Genomic DNA, 14,263 nt, shown 5'->3' with positions numbered 1-14,263 from the left:
ATGGTCGCGCTATTAGAACCACATTTTGCGAGCTGGGTGCGTAACATAATCGTCGTCTCTCACTCGTTCCCGGCGTTGTTGTGGAGCTGTTTCTTTCTTTATTGTCGATCGCGAAAAATCCACCCAAAAGGAGAAGGAGGAGAGCAGATGATGTTTGTGCACGCTTTGATGTTGTTTTGGTGGCGAAACGAAACCACTGCCAGCACGGAGCGTATTGATGTTGTATATCATGTATCCATCGGTTCCATCGTACACAGCATGTAATGTACAAACATGTGGTGCTGCTGCTGTTGTCTGTACATGTTTTATTCGTTGTTTATTGTTGCTGTATGTAAATGCTGGTACGCGCATATAACCAAGTGACGTGTTTAACGGTTTAACAAATTCATAAATCCAGGTCTTGCGGTTCGCAAAATAAAACAACAAACTGTAACAGGCCGCTTCATCGAATGCCATTCCAATTTATGGTACCCGAGACAGAGGATGGGGCCTTCATTGTGAACTGGTGACAATGCTAAATTGCTCAACACCAACAACTCGATCATGAGGCGTGTGTAGCACCAAGACACAAATGGCATGAATTCGGTATTCATTAAATCAAGTAGTTCAACGACAGCGCACGAGACAAACAACGCTCTCAATCAAAGCAGCCACTCCTTTCTTCCTTCCTGCCACCATGACACCACAGCGATGCATAAAATCCGCTGCTTCGAGCGGATGTACGCGTACGCTCGGTTTTTGCATAGTCCCACGATAATGCCCATGACACCCCTTCGCTCCATTCATCCCTCGCGCTCCCCCCCGTTTTTAGCCGCGACTTATCTCAACACCAATGAAGTTAATGAACGCTGATTGATGGCGGGGTTTGTCGTCTAGTTTTATTTTTAAACCCGGGCCGTCTATTTTTATTGCATACGACCCAAACTGCCAACTGCCAGCGTCGATTTGGGTGCGCGGAGGTGTTCCTCTCGTGTGTCGGTGTGCGTTTGTTCGGCGAAAAAACATGTGTCATGTTTTCGCGAATGCCCAACGCAGCTGCTGCTGCTGCTGCTGCACTGCCCAGAGAGAAGGAGCTGGTGAGGTGCAAACGGTGGCGGCAAGTGTGTCAATTCCAATAACTCCCAGCAGAGAACGGCGGCGCGCGTGTGTTTCTGTCTCTGATTCTCCTTCTGCTGAATCGCATTGCAAGCGTGCCAATCCTCCGTTCCCGGCTCGCTTTTCAGATCCTTGTCAATCGTTGCAGGGGGCGCGCGACAATCTGACTCCAGCGCGCCATGGCTCCAGGAGGAAGATAGATTTCATTGTTTGTACACTGTTTTCGCACACTCCAAACCGTACCGCGAACACTCTCGCTCTCTCGACATCTTGACATCCATTTTCTGCTTGGATACAAGTGTAAAACGAGACTGCTGACGGGGGCGGTGGTTCGGTTATTATTCTGCGGCAGGTTCCTTCAACTTTCCATAATTCATCAACCGTTCGTTCGTCCTCCTCCTAATTTATGCACATTCAAATCAGTTATGATGAGCACTGCAGCAGCAACAGCAGCACCAGCAGCAGCACAAGAAGCAGGTAGCGGATGCCGCCGTCTTTCGTCGAAAGGAAGACTGCTGCTAGAAGAAAGCTTCAGACGCCCACACGGAGCAGCGGGCTTTGTATTGTTATTTGCGTATTTTATGCGTAGAACATCGGGAAGAGGCAAGCAAGCATGGCACTACTCCTGAAGCAAGTGCGCCCCTTGTCTAGGGAATGTTGTCTTCCTTCTCTTCAAACAGCAAAAAAAAATCGACGAAAGTCTTTGGGAAATTGTTTTTACTGCGATTACCAGGTGTCCTCTCCCTTTTGTGCCAAGTGTAGACGCACCAGACACACACATCCAGTCCATTCCATCCTTTCCACTACATACAAACCCTCGGTCAAATCAAATCGGTTATCGCGCGCGCCTTCTCCTAAGGACACTTAAACCAACATCGCCCAACCGACAAAAAACGGGGTGGCTGGGATATGGTTTTCGGTCTACCGAACCCTACAGGACACCATCACACCACTACCAACACATACACAGACAGCCAACCGGTACGGAGTCGTCCCCGGTCTGGCCGGGCCTGGTACTGTGTTGGGGGTGGCTGAATGTTGTCTGTGTTGTCTCTCGGTGGGGTTCGCGCTCTGGGAATCTCGTCGTACATTGCGTACAGCACACCTAGCTCATCCGTGAGCCATCGTCAGACCGTCAGAGGCGATGATTCATACCGAGTTCTCGCCTCTCTCGCTCGCTGTGTGTGGCCCACTTGATTCAAACGGCAAACGGGCCGCACGCCGCAGACGTAACAACATTGCGCCACCATCATCATCGCATCATCGGTCGCTGGTGCTGGCTGGTTGGCGTTTCGAACAGACAACGCAGTGCGAGAGTGAGTGATACGATACGGCGAGACCACTCACCATCCAGCTGCTCTCTGAATTTCGATCTCGATGGTGGATTCGATTGCGTTAGCATGGTAGCAGCGCTTCTGCGTGGGCGAGATACTCCATCGTGTCCCAGTGGGAGGCAGCAAACGATGTCCCCCCGAAGAATGTTGAGTTGGTTTTTGAAGGTGTTTTGAGAGAGAGAGAGTATATTGTGGTCGCTCTCTGTAGAGAGATATGAGAAGGTGTAAAGGGATATCGATAGTTTGAAGGAGAGAATTCGAACGCAGGACGTTTGTGCAAGTGTCAGCTGTGCCAGGGGTCTAACAATGGATATTGCAAGAGCAATAGCAAATGCTCGCGCCAACAGCAGCAAGGACGTTGTGTGCACCAGATTGCAACATCACTGTTGTGCACGTTTGGAATTCCTTAACAATAATCTAATTTTGATTTTTTTGTTTAACGGTTTTTCAAAATTTTAAACTGGACTGCGCACAGCACAACGGTTGCTACGACACGGCTGTACTGTTTTCTCAGCTGTGTCTCCAAATCCTAGTGCACAGTGCACACCGAATTGCACCAGTTGTGTCTCAGTGTCTGATTCATTCGTACGCAAACGTTCGGTCAAAGTGTAGTGCAGCTGGCGGTGTTGAGTAAATCGTGTTTTATTCCTTCACTTGCTCCAGACTCTGTAGTGTACAGGTGAGAGATTGTTTTTGTTCTACTTAGAGCCAGGGGTGGTGCGCCATATGACAACGGACGACCACGCATATTATCGAACGCACACTCTTACTTTCAAAAACACTCGCAAAGTCTCTCTCTTGCTGTTGCTCTCTACCAAGAAGCGGTACTCGCGTTCGCTTCGTCGAACCACTCAACTCGCAGGTCCACCACTGAAAAGGGGTGGTTCGATTGGCCGTGTGTTGGTGTGTTCCGCCGTCATCATCGTCGCGTCGGTGGACGACGACGTGGGCAACTCCGAGAAAAACATCATAAGCATCGCGGCCACCATTCGGGACGCAGCACCCCCACGCCAGTCTCTGGTTACTGAGTTTCAACATCGCCTCGGATCTAGGACGTGTGTATCTAACGCCTCGCCGTCCGTGGTGTAGCGACAGTAGGGCCCCGGATAGTCTTCGTTCAGGACTCGTTCCCCCTGACGTAATTCGCGCGCGTCTCACATTGTGTGCTGGAGCTGGTGAGCAGTTTTGTGCCGCTGGATGCTGCAGAGTATCGCCTTCGCTTCCTGGAAGCCCTCGCTGCTGCTGGCGTCATTCCTTGTTGGCTGGCCATCTGTTTGGTGAATTCTTCTGACTGGTGAGCGCGTACGGACGAACGCAACGCAACGCAAAACCTCGCGGATTCTCGTAGTCCACACAACAGTTCTAGGCCAGGGCGTCGAGTGAGGTCATCGCATCGGTCGGTTTGCCCCAACGCTCCAGTGCGTTGCGAAGTGAGAGTAGAGTATCGCTTTTGCTGTGCTTCAGGAGGTTGTGTTCCAGCTTTAACGCCTGGTGGTGCTCGTGGTGGGAGAAGTAGAAAAGTGTACGCTGACGCCAGTGCTACCCACCTGCGGTGCTGTGTTCGCATTCCAGGCAGGCATAACCGTGGCACCACCAGCTGCCCGTTGTCCTGGTTACCGACAGGGAAGGTGCCGTGGGTCGTGCTACTCTTACGGTGTGTGCGAGAAAAAGAGAGTAACAGTGCAAAAAAAGCGCTATATTGATGCAGTGCCGTTTGAGCTAAAAGGAAGGAGCATCATCCAAATGGCCCTCCTGTGAAAAGTGGCAAGCTAGAGCATTGCATCGCAAAACATATTCCCTACCGACGGTACAGAGCGCAATTCGTGTTTGCCGGGGGAGTTACGCGCGTTACAAGTCGCTGAATTATTGCTCCTTTACGGGTGTTACGATATTGTTGGCGTCAGGGCGCTGGCGGTGGTGCTGGTGAGCTTGTGTTTTGTTCGTGCACAGCACAGGAAAAGGTAACTGCGCGACGTGGAACAGGAGCAGCAGCAGCAGCAGCAGCAGCAGCAGCAGCAGCAGAAGGCTGGTCTGGCGACAACTCCAAACGCGCGGCGGCAACCCTTCGATAGCGAGCGAATAGGAAAAAGGGGTTGGAATAACAACGGAATCGGGATCCCCTGGTTAGCTTACACTCACACAGTTACAGCCACCCCCCTAGCGAGGGCCCGTCGTCGTCGTCGTGATTTCGTAATACCCCCCGCCGGTGTGTGTCCCTTTTTTCGGAGCCGGATCCCGCAGCTTAGGAGGGTGGAAGGATTCGCGACACGGAGCATTAATCCAAGGGAGGGAAAGAGGGGTAGCGAACCGGCACTCTACGCGTGTGGTAGTGGCGGTCGTAGCGTACCGCGTAGCGTAAAAGGTGACGAAAAGTTTGAAAGTTTTTTTCCTCGTTCGTAGCACCGAATACCGAACTTGGGAGTCAGCTCACTCCCTCCCGCGCGCAGAACCTGTCTTGTCGTCCAGCGACCATCACGTCCACCTCCAACGCATCGCAGGCTGACTGTGCCTGTGTCAACATAATCCGCCAGAATTGAGCCGCCTATGTATATCAAGAAGGACTCGAAAAAGGAAGGTAAATGACATGCGTCCGTGATCCAGCAATCCTAGCCGGCAAAGGGATTTTCATTTTTGGGAAATTTGGATGGCGGACCGGGGAGTGATATCCCTGTTTGTCCGCATTCTACGCGTGACGCACATCGAGGCAGAGGCAGCAGAATTCCGGGCTGCAACTAGAGAACCGTTTGCATTAGACGACGCGGATGGATTTGTTTACAATTTGTCTTTCATTTGTATATCCGGCTGCTGCTTATGCTGTGCTAACGGCCTAATGCTACCAGCAGCACCCCTAACACACACGCATACAGACGCAGGAGTTGTCTGCCGATGAAGTTTCAATTATTCACGATTCCCGGCGAGTCGCAGCCGGATTGCTCTGCGAGGGGACCAATAGCCCGGCAGCAGCAGCAGTCGCAGCTACCAGCATCCTAAGTCCGGGTGCAGTAATGGTATGGAAAGGAATAGGGTAGGGGGTCGCAATTGATCGGCCGTGCAAATGGACTGCATTCGAGTCATGCAACGTCGTTCATGGGCACAGCGCTCACACACTTCACTTGGTGCCGTTAGTCATAGCAAGTGAACCGTTCAGCGTGCAATGTAATGGTTGGCCTGTGATGTGCGTTTACACGGTACTCTACCAGGGGGTAGCTTTGTTACTGCAGAAACATAGCTACCGTACCATGTTTGGAGGGATTTTTTTTTGTGACTCAATCTATCCGGAATTGGGAGTTGATTCGGTTTAGGCCCAATATTTGTTTGGTTTATAAAAACAAAGCATATAACGATCGGGATTAGAACATTATCGATCTTTGAAGTATTTTTTGAAATGCATGTGAGAAGAATGTTTGTTCTGCATGTTTTTAAATGCTGAGTACTTTGATGTGTAGATACTTTGTGGAAAAAGGATACAATGCAAATTGTTATTCATGCAATCTTGAAAATGGTTTGTATGGAGTAGTAATATCTGCATACAACGGGATCTTTATTGGACAGCTGAAGCGTCTAGAAACTGCTGTTTGCTCATCTCTTATAGATTCTGCATGTTTTACTAACATTTGAGATGAAAATCTCCAAAATTGAACCTATAAAACTTTTCAACACGTTTTGTTTTTTAGGTAAAAAAATACCGTTTGTAGCGGTTTAAGTTAAGCTGAATGTTTTTAATGCTTTATATAATGCCATCTGTGTTAAAAGATACGCTAATGATAGTGGCTTTCAGACGCAACTAATGCTGCTGATTTGTCTAGTAAAACAGAACGAATTACTACACACTGCAAACCATTCTAAACACATTTGTTTTTGAGCATATGCACCATAGCATTCCCTATTGAAATTATGCTGATTCATCAGCACCAAGCGCCGGACCAGACTCCTGTACCTGTTCACTTCAAGTTCGCGAACAGGAAGCAATCGAGCTCATCCATCGGCTGACGATTTGGGAGGCCTATAGACGACAAGAGGATTGCCCTCTCCCTCTCTTTTTTCTCTGTCTCCCATTTTCTTGCTCGATCGCTGCGCTGTGGGGTAGCGCCACATCTTCCGGGTTCATAACCGGTCGCACGGAATCAAGATCTCGCAAGTCAAAAACCGCAGCCTTCCCTTCCCGGTTCGTCGGTTGGTCGGGTTCGTTGGTCCGTTGAGGGTACAATCGATTAAACGAGATAATGCTTCTTCCATTGTATCGTGACGGGTGCGCACGGTTTCGCAGGTTTTCGCAGCGCCGCGAAATAGCCACACGCAAAGACAGAAGCGTCAGAGTCCTAGGGAGGGGCAGCATACAGAGACAAACAGTGCAGCTGGTTTGGGGTCTGTGCCCTCTCTCACTCTTTCTGTGCTCCTTTGGGTGCTTGGCACCCAGTCACCGCACCGTACAGCATACGGCATGTGCAGACAAAACCCGGGACAAGAACCCCGATGCAGAATTGCATCCAAATGAAGCAGCGACCACATGCAGCAGGTCCGGCCAGAACTGAAACACGTACGCGCAAACACACAGACTTGTACATGGCAACCCGGGCTCTAAACTCTTGTAAATCGTGCTAACTTATGCTGACTGGTTGGTGGTGTGACTCCCAACAACCGTTCACCATTTCCATTCGATGATGATCTTCTTCTGCATAATTCTTTGCAGCCCCCGGAGTGGCGCGGGGGTCGTTGAACATTGAACTCAACCTTGCTCACCTTAGCGAGCCAACCAGTCAGCCAGCCAGCCAGCCAGTCGTCTGTCCAGCCGGCATATGGAGCGGTGTGTGCGCATGGGAATCGTTTTCACGTCCACACGTTACGATCGGGGGTTGACGGTGTGCAGCAAAGCTAAGAGATGTGACCGATGCAGAGCTCGAGGGTTGAGCTTCGTTTCGTGTGCCGCTTCACACAAACGGGCGCACGGTCTTTTAGGAGTCGCTGGAGACACCTTCAACCTTATGGGTTAGCGCTCATCAGCATAGTAATAAGAAAGACACCGTTTTTGTGTCTCTCTCTCCTCAGCTTGTGGCTGTGTCTCTTGCTGTGGTTGAGTTGCGCCGGGTGATCGTGTGCCCGGTTGGTTCGTGTTCGGACAATGCATGATGAATGTTTCAATTTATGTTTTTTTCCGATTCCACCATGCGTCATTCCAGCAATCAGTTTTTGGTTTTTTTTTTAGGGAATTCATGCTGCTATGTATATGCGTGTTTGTTCAAACTCCCGTACATTATTTTGTGTTCTAACAACATTAAGTTTTGAAATGTTTTTGTTTAACTGAACTAATTGGCACGATGTCCTATCATGTAGCATCATGGAGCTGTATGCTCCCATCATTATAAACATTTTGTGCGCTGGCAACAAGGAACAGTAAACGTTAGAAAAATTGTCAAAATATGCAGATAGTGAGTGTCATCAAAATGATTTAGCCACAGCTTACCATTTATTTCCTCGTTAAACAGCTGAGCAGGGGGCCACCATCCCCTGTTTATGCATTCCTGCACACTGAGTTCATTCATTAGCTGCCGCCGCCGCGTTCCGGAAGAGATAACAAAAAACCTGCCACCCCTTCTCACCCTTTGAAACAATGAAACTGATAAACGACGGATCAGCATTAAAAAAAAACATCAAAAATGGGAAGAGCACATGGTGGTGGTACACGGCAGCAGCTGCTGCTGCACATCTCGCTCTATAGCAGACCAATAACTGCGTTCATTTGTGTAATGGGAAAAACCCCATCAATCGGGCGTGCTTCGTTCATGTCATTTTTTTTTGTTTCTCTCAAGTCGCGAATTCAAACCGCGACTCTCGAGCATCATGTAGCCGTCCGGTTCGCAGTGGTTTTTTCGCTTCGCTTTTTCTTCTGGACGGTGGTTTCTTTTGCGCGCCTCTCCCCACGCTCTGCCACTTGTATGCGTCTCAAATTCCACTAACATTGCTAATTGAACGGCTAATTAATGCTAATCATGGTGCAGGCCGCATGTAGCTCCGGGGGAGGGCAGCCACCTATTGACGATCTGCCTGGCGTGGCAAGAGGCGACCGGCCACCCAAGCCCAGGATGCGCATCGCTGGCGTAATTACTTGCAAACTCGTGTTAATGAACCACGGTCTGTGTTTGTAGCAGCTGTGATGTTACTGCTGCTGCCGCGTTACCTGAGATGTGATGCTCGAGAACTTCTTCGCGCGGCTTCTGTGACTGCCAAACTTTCCATTTCATCCAAGAGCGAAGTAATAACCGGTCAATGGGACCTTTGGGCACAGCTGTACACACAAAGGCAGTTGTCGAAAGGCGCTCGAAATTGCACCAAGGCAGCAGCTTCCTTATCCTATTGATTGTACATTTGCGTAGCGTGCGGTGAGTGCGTTGTTGAGCCAGCGAGGCATGAAAATGGGAACACGTTCCACGTTCACTACCGGGCGGGGGCTCTCTTTTGTCTATTTCCGCGCATACTAGCCTTCGCTTACAGAGCTTCCGCGTGCACAAGACACACTAACTACTTATCGACAAACCTCATCTTGGACGAGCCAATGATGAACGCTCTCTTTCTCTGCACAACACCTCTGCTGGCTGGCTGGCTGTGCGCTTTAGTTAGTGGGCCAATGGGGTAGTTTGATTAACTTTCCATTCGCTTCGCGTGCATCCAAGCGGCCACCAGATCGGGAGCATAACTTTCGCCCAAAAATAGCTGTGCTTGCCCCTCCGGTGTTGGCTTTTATGCGCGCCAGTAGCAGCACCGGCAGCACAATACCGGATTCGTGCCAAAAGAACCTCATTTCGGTTATCGCAGCATCGCGCAACGGCTTACCCCCCTCGTTTGGGTGGTAGCAAAAGATGCGAATCATGATCAATTACTCTGGCAACGGAGCGGCTACTGGCAGCAGCAGCATCATCATCATCACCATCATCATCCATCGTTATTCATGTAGCTCTTCTTTCCATGCTGTCGACGTCAGCGAGCGCAGATTAGAAACCATCACGCGCGCCCAAGCGGGCGTTCTACCGACGAGGTTGCTTCGTTCGCTGCAATTTCAGCTTCGCATGGGTCCGATTCTGACGTAACCACGGAGCAGCAGCTGTCAATTGAACTGCGGTTCGGGTCCCCGTGGCTTTTCGCAGCTTGTGGTGGAGAAGGATGGAAGGGAGTTCAAATTTGCAATTTTACTTATAATGTGGCTCAGCATCTACATTTCCAGTCGCCTCTAGAGCTCAGATGATGATCAACCATCTACGCGTTCGGTCTTGTTTGTGCATGCGAACACGTATGTCACGATTCGCTGGATCGCGGTCAGATACCATCGATGGCCCACTTTCCCCATTCCCTCCGAAAAGAAGCAGAAGCGCTAGTGCACCTGTGTATTGCTGTTGCATAATTCTGCCTTTCGGATAAACTGTCCTATACTTAACTTACCAGCAGATGGTCAGTCGGTCACTTTCGACAATTTACTTGTGCTTTTACTCCCCGGAAAAGGCAAAAAACATGCTGATTGGTTTCCACTTTTTTTTTGTTTATGTTGTTATCATCACATAATAAGCCACTAAAACATCTGCTGCAACAGTCTCACTTTCTCTCTCTCTCGCGACGTGAATGTTCGAAGAGAACTGCTTAGACCGTATCTTCCTCCAACGGCACCAGCTGAAAGCTCTCCTCGTGGCCATCGTCCGGCATCTGGACCACACCAACGTGCTGTGTTTCCTGTGCAATGCAATCGTCGTGGTTCGGGGAACGCTTCATTAACCGGACGACCGTTTCCTTCGGTTCGCAGGCGTAGATCTTCTTCTCGACCAGCATGTACCCGCCGCAGCTGCAACTGTGGCCCGTCTCGCTGCCCTCCCCAGTGTACGTATCGTAAACGTTCCGTTTTTGGGGCCGCGTAATGAACAGATTGTTGTTCAGCTTGATCCGTTGTGGCATATCTTCGGGACGGGGCGCCCGGTCATCCGCCGAGGTCGTCCCGGAGGGCGTTGCTGGAGCACTACTGCTCGTCGTGCCTTTTGCCGGCGCCGCAGAATCTTTCTTCACGGCCCGCGGTCCTGCGCTGGTGCTTGCCGTGGCCACCGTGGTCTTTGTTTTGGTTGTTTTCTGCTCTTCCTGCTGCTCGTCGTCACCGCCATCGTCGCCAGTCACCGCTACTGGTTCGGCTTGGGTGGTGGTTAGGTAGGTGATCGGAACGGAATCACCTCGGCCCCCGGAGCGCTTCACGATCGTCACCTCTTCCGAGCTGTCGGCATCCTGGAAACCGAAGGCATACGGTGGTGCCGGTGGCAGATCGCGCTGTATGAAGACCGGATTGGTTGGGTTCGCCGCGGAACCATCGATGTGACATAGCAACAGTCCGGCCGCTAGACAAACGAGCGATCTTTGCCAACTTATTATGCTGCTCCGGTTCACCATTTCTCTTGCTCTCGCTCTGTCTCTCTCTCTCGCTGGTGGACCAACTGACGAAAGGTGCACTGTCACACTGTCGGTTGGCCAAGAACCTGCAAACCGTTTTATATATGGGGTTCGCTTTGGATGAAAGTGTCCGCAGCGGACGTTGCTGATAGGAGGAGCGACACACGGTACGTGGACCGTAAGGAATGGTCACAAACCGTGCATTTGGGGGTTTAAAAGAACATGGACAAGCGAGTCTCCTTATCGGGTTGGTAGGTGCGTGTAGAACGTGTCTCTTTGCAGTTTTGGACATTGAAATTCATGGGCAAGTTGACGGCTGTAGTCAGGGAGTGAAGATGTGGCCAGTGCTGGTTGTAGTTGGCGTTTGTTATGCTTTGTTATGTAATCGCTGATGGTCATCGTCGTTCTAATCAGCCAAACAACGGTGAGATTGCGTGAAATCGTGCCCGAACGTCAATAGTAGAGTGGCGATGAGCGGCTTATCACTTGCCCAGGTGTGGTCTGAAGCCAATTATTCTACGCTAATCGGGTCGGATGTTGTTACGCGCGCGCGCGCGCGCGCGAGGTTGTAGTGCACTATCGGGCGTTCTTAGCAAGCTGGGACAGACGTGCGATAGCAGCATACTTTGCGTTTGGCCGCCGCGCTCCCGACGGCTTGCTTGTAGGAACTTTTGGAGACTTTACTGGTTCACTTGTCACTCGGGAATCATCAGCCGTCCTGCATGTGTTCCGTTTGTCCAGTGTTGTTGGTGATGGTTTTGTGATCGCTTTCAGTTTCCAGTTCCAGTGGCTGTGCATGCAGCACCCCCCTTTACCGGTGCGTCGGTACTGGGGCGAGGAGTGCGATTCAGACGACAATCTCTAGTGTACTGTATTGTGGAGCTAGTTTTATGTTGCTCTCTGGTTGTCTGTTTCCGTAGCTACTTGATTAATGAACTCTATTCCTCTATGGTTATTGTGATTTTGAGAACATGAGGTACCAGTTCCAACATTTCGATGCTTCAGCTGACTAAGTTTATGTTGACGATAATGAACGCTTTCTTATTATGCATTCTTTTGGAAGCTTTTTGCACTCAGACGTTATGCTTACGACATACAATTTCCATTCTCCTCGGAGACATCACTTTTGCACATTTTTTTTAATTGTTTTCTACGTTCATATTCGCTGGATTGACTTGAAACTCGTATCTGTTTTTCTGATTGATCAACAAAGATGCAAAAGTTTTTGCACCCGTCCAATAGACGTTCCTTACTCTCTTAAGCAATCCCATTGAGTCTTATCTTTCGATACGGCTCCAGCTGTCTGCTCAGCTTTCACAACACTTTCCTTGAAACGCGGATGGTAAGCCCGAACAAATGCCATTGTGCTGCGTCCGAGAGATTTGTGGATTGTGGGTGGCGAACTCCCCTTCCCACAACGGCACTGACGTGTTCACGCTGAGTCCGAAGCATACTGCAATCATTTCCGCCTATCTAATCAAAGAGCGAAAGGTATTTTACGCCTTTTCGCCACTCGACAGCTCTTGTTCCGTTCCCTCGTGATAAGTGTTTGCTGCTTGTGTGATTTGCAAAATGGGGCCTGTGTGCAGTGCTTGCCACGCGTGCAGCTCGTCGTGAGTCATCTAACAGGGCAACGTAACGTCGCGGCCTTGGCGTGGGTGAGCGAGAATATCTTTTGCCTTAGCGTGACACAGCCTTGCTCTGACAGTTCGTTATCATTAAATAATATACTCACGATGAACTATCTGTGATTGCTTGTGCGTTGCTCAGGTTATACCTCAGAGACCGCACCTTGACCCCTCTCCTGCGTAGTAGTAGTTGCGAGAAGACCTTTACCAACCCTTTTTTTTCGCGAGTGCATTCCATAATTACCAGAACGTGTCTAGTCATCACGTTTTTATCCCGATTCCCCAAGCACGGAATGCCTGCCTGCCTGCCGGTCTGTGTGTTTCGAAGGGCCCCCTGATGACTGCAGTATCGTTACTCATCCCGTCAACAATCGCGCTCACCGTCTGATTGTTCTGTAGCTGTTCGAGGTGCCTGAGTGGGAATGGTTTCCATTTTGTGAGCGAAAATCATTCACAATCGCCATCACATTCTATCAGCGATGCGGCTCTTGATGATAACAATCATTCCCTTCCCCGGGAGAAGATCTTCTGGCTGTGGATGGATGATATCATTTGCACTGGATGCTACCACGCCAGCGGTGCTTGGCCGGCAGTGCTTCGTCAAGAGTGCTCGTTCTAATATGCGCCACCATGTTTAATTAAAGTCACTTAACCATCGGAGGCGACATTCCGACCGGACAGCAGCCACTCGGAGGACGCAAAAGACGGCGCAAGGATGATGAGTAAGCTTCTCTGCGTTTCCACGATTGCCGGTTGACTGGCGTCATTGGCCACACTCACTCACAAGGGACCAATTAAGTGGCCTGTGGACGGATGGATGGACGAGTGGATAACTTTTTTAAGGTTCACTGTCTTTACTGCTGTGTATGCTCCGTTGCGATCTTCGTTGCATAAGTCTGCCAATTCTGCCAAGCTCGGAGGGTCCTGTTGCAGTAAATGTCGTTAATCGTTCCCCTAGGATCCCTAGAGGACTCCCAGAAAGAAAGAGGGAGAAAGAGAGAGAGAAAGCGCAAGAAAGTAAGCAATGATAACGAGGCCAAACGTCGTCCTCCTTCATTGACGAGATGGTTCCACTGGGGATTGATACCACCACCAAGCAGCCAGCACCAGACCGTGCACGGTATCAGCCAGAAGGTCCAAGCTGTCCAGCAGAGGCTTCGCCCAGTGATGCACAGGATGCAAAGTGTCAAGACTAAGTTACTTATCATCACTTGCCACTTCGCGTTGATGAACGTTTGGTGGGCCACGCAAAGACATGGACTTTGCCTTCGCATCGAGAGCGCGCGCCGTGGTTGTGCGGGTCATTAAGTGGGTTTGACCTAGACTACACTCCGTGTGGTGTGTGCTGTGGGGTGCCTCAGAGCTCCGAGTGGAGTGGAAAGTTCAAGAACACTGCGACGATGCGGGTCCAGCGTCAGTAGACGAGTGCGCGAGCTAGCGATATGTTTATAGAGCGCGCTAGTACCGTTGATTGAAGTTTATGAAGTGCTGCTGCTGCTGCTGCTGCTGCTAATGCTTCGTCGACCTCTACACTGCCACCGATAACGCTTCCCCTCTGTCGCTCTTCATTGCGCACAATCGTCTGGTTTCCGGGCTGTGAAGACGAGCGGTGGGTGTCCTTCAGATTGCGTTACGTTCAGTAAGCGGCTGCTGACTGTGATAACCGCCGCTCGAACGAGGAGATGGTCATGCACTTCCACTACATCAATTAGTGTGCAGTCGTCGCGAGTGACCTCTCGGTCACGGCGTGTTTTACGGCGTTCTACCTTCCCTAAAACGGTTCACGCACTC

The 14,263-nt window shown here is 50.3% G+C and overlaps 1 protein-coding gene across 3 annotated transcripts in view; it reads left to right on the top strand.

The window, feature by feature from the left end:
* The window catches only part of LOC126574062 (cyclin-dependent kinase 14), a 103,662-nt gene that overhangs the window by 19,877 nt on the left and 69,522 nt on the right, over window positions 1-14,263 (top strand). Inside the window, exons 1-2 of one of the 3 annotated variants that reach the window (XM_050234001.1) lie at window positions 3,386-3,723; window positions 4,830-5,004. The exons of 1 other annotated variant lie outside the window; for it this stretch is intronic. In XM_050234001.1, the coding sequence (XP_050089958.1) occupies window positions 4,974-5,004 (31 nt within the window). In that variant the 5' untranslated portion in view covers window positions 3,386-3,723; window positions 4,830-4,973. Of the gene's footprint in view, window positions 1-3,385; window positions 5,005-14,263 lie in introns of those variants that run through there. One more of the 3 variants, XM_050234000.1, reaches the window with a different exon arrangement.

The sequence above is a fragment of the Anopheles aquasalis genome, chromosome 3 (genome assembly GCF_943734665.1).
Source record: "Anopheles aquasalis chromosome 3, idAnoAquaMG_Q_19, whole genome shotgun sequence".
NCBI lineage: Eukaryota > Metazoa > Arthropoda > Insecta > Diptera > Culicidae > Anopheles > Anopheles aquasalis.
Note: the sequence above shows the minus strand (reverse complement) of the source record. Positions and strands in the feature narration are given on the sequence as shown.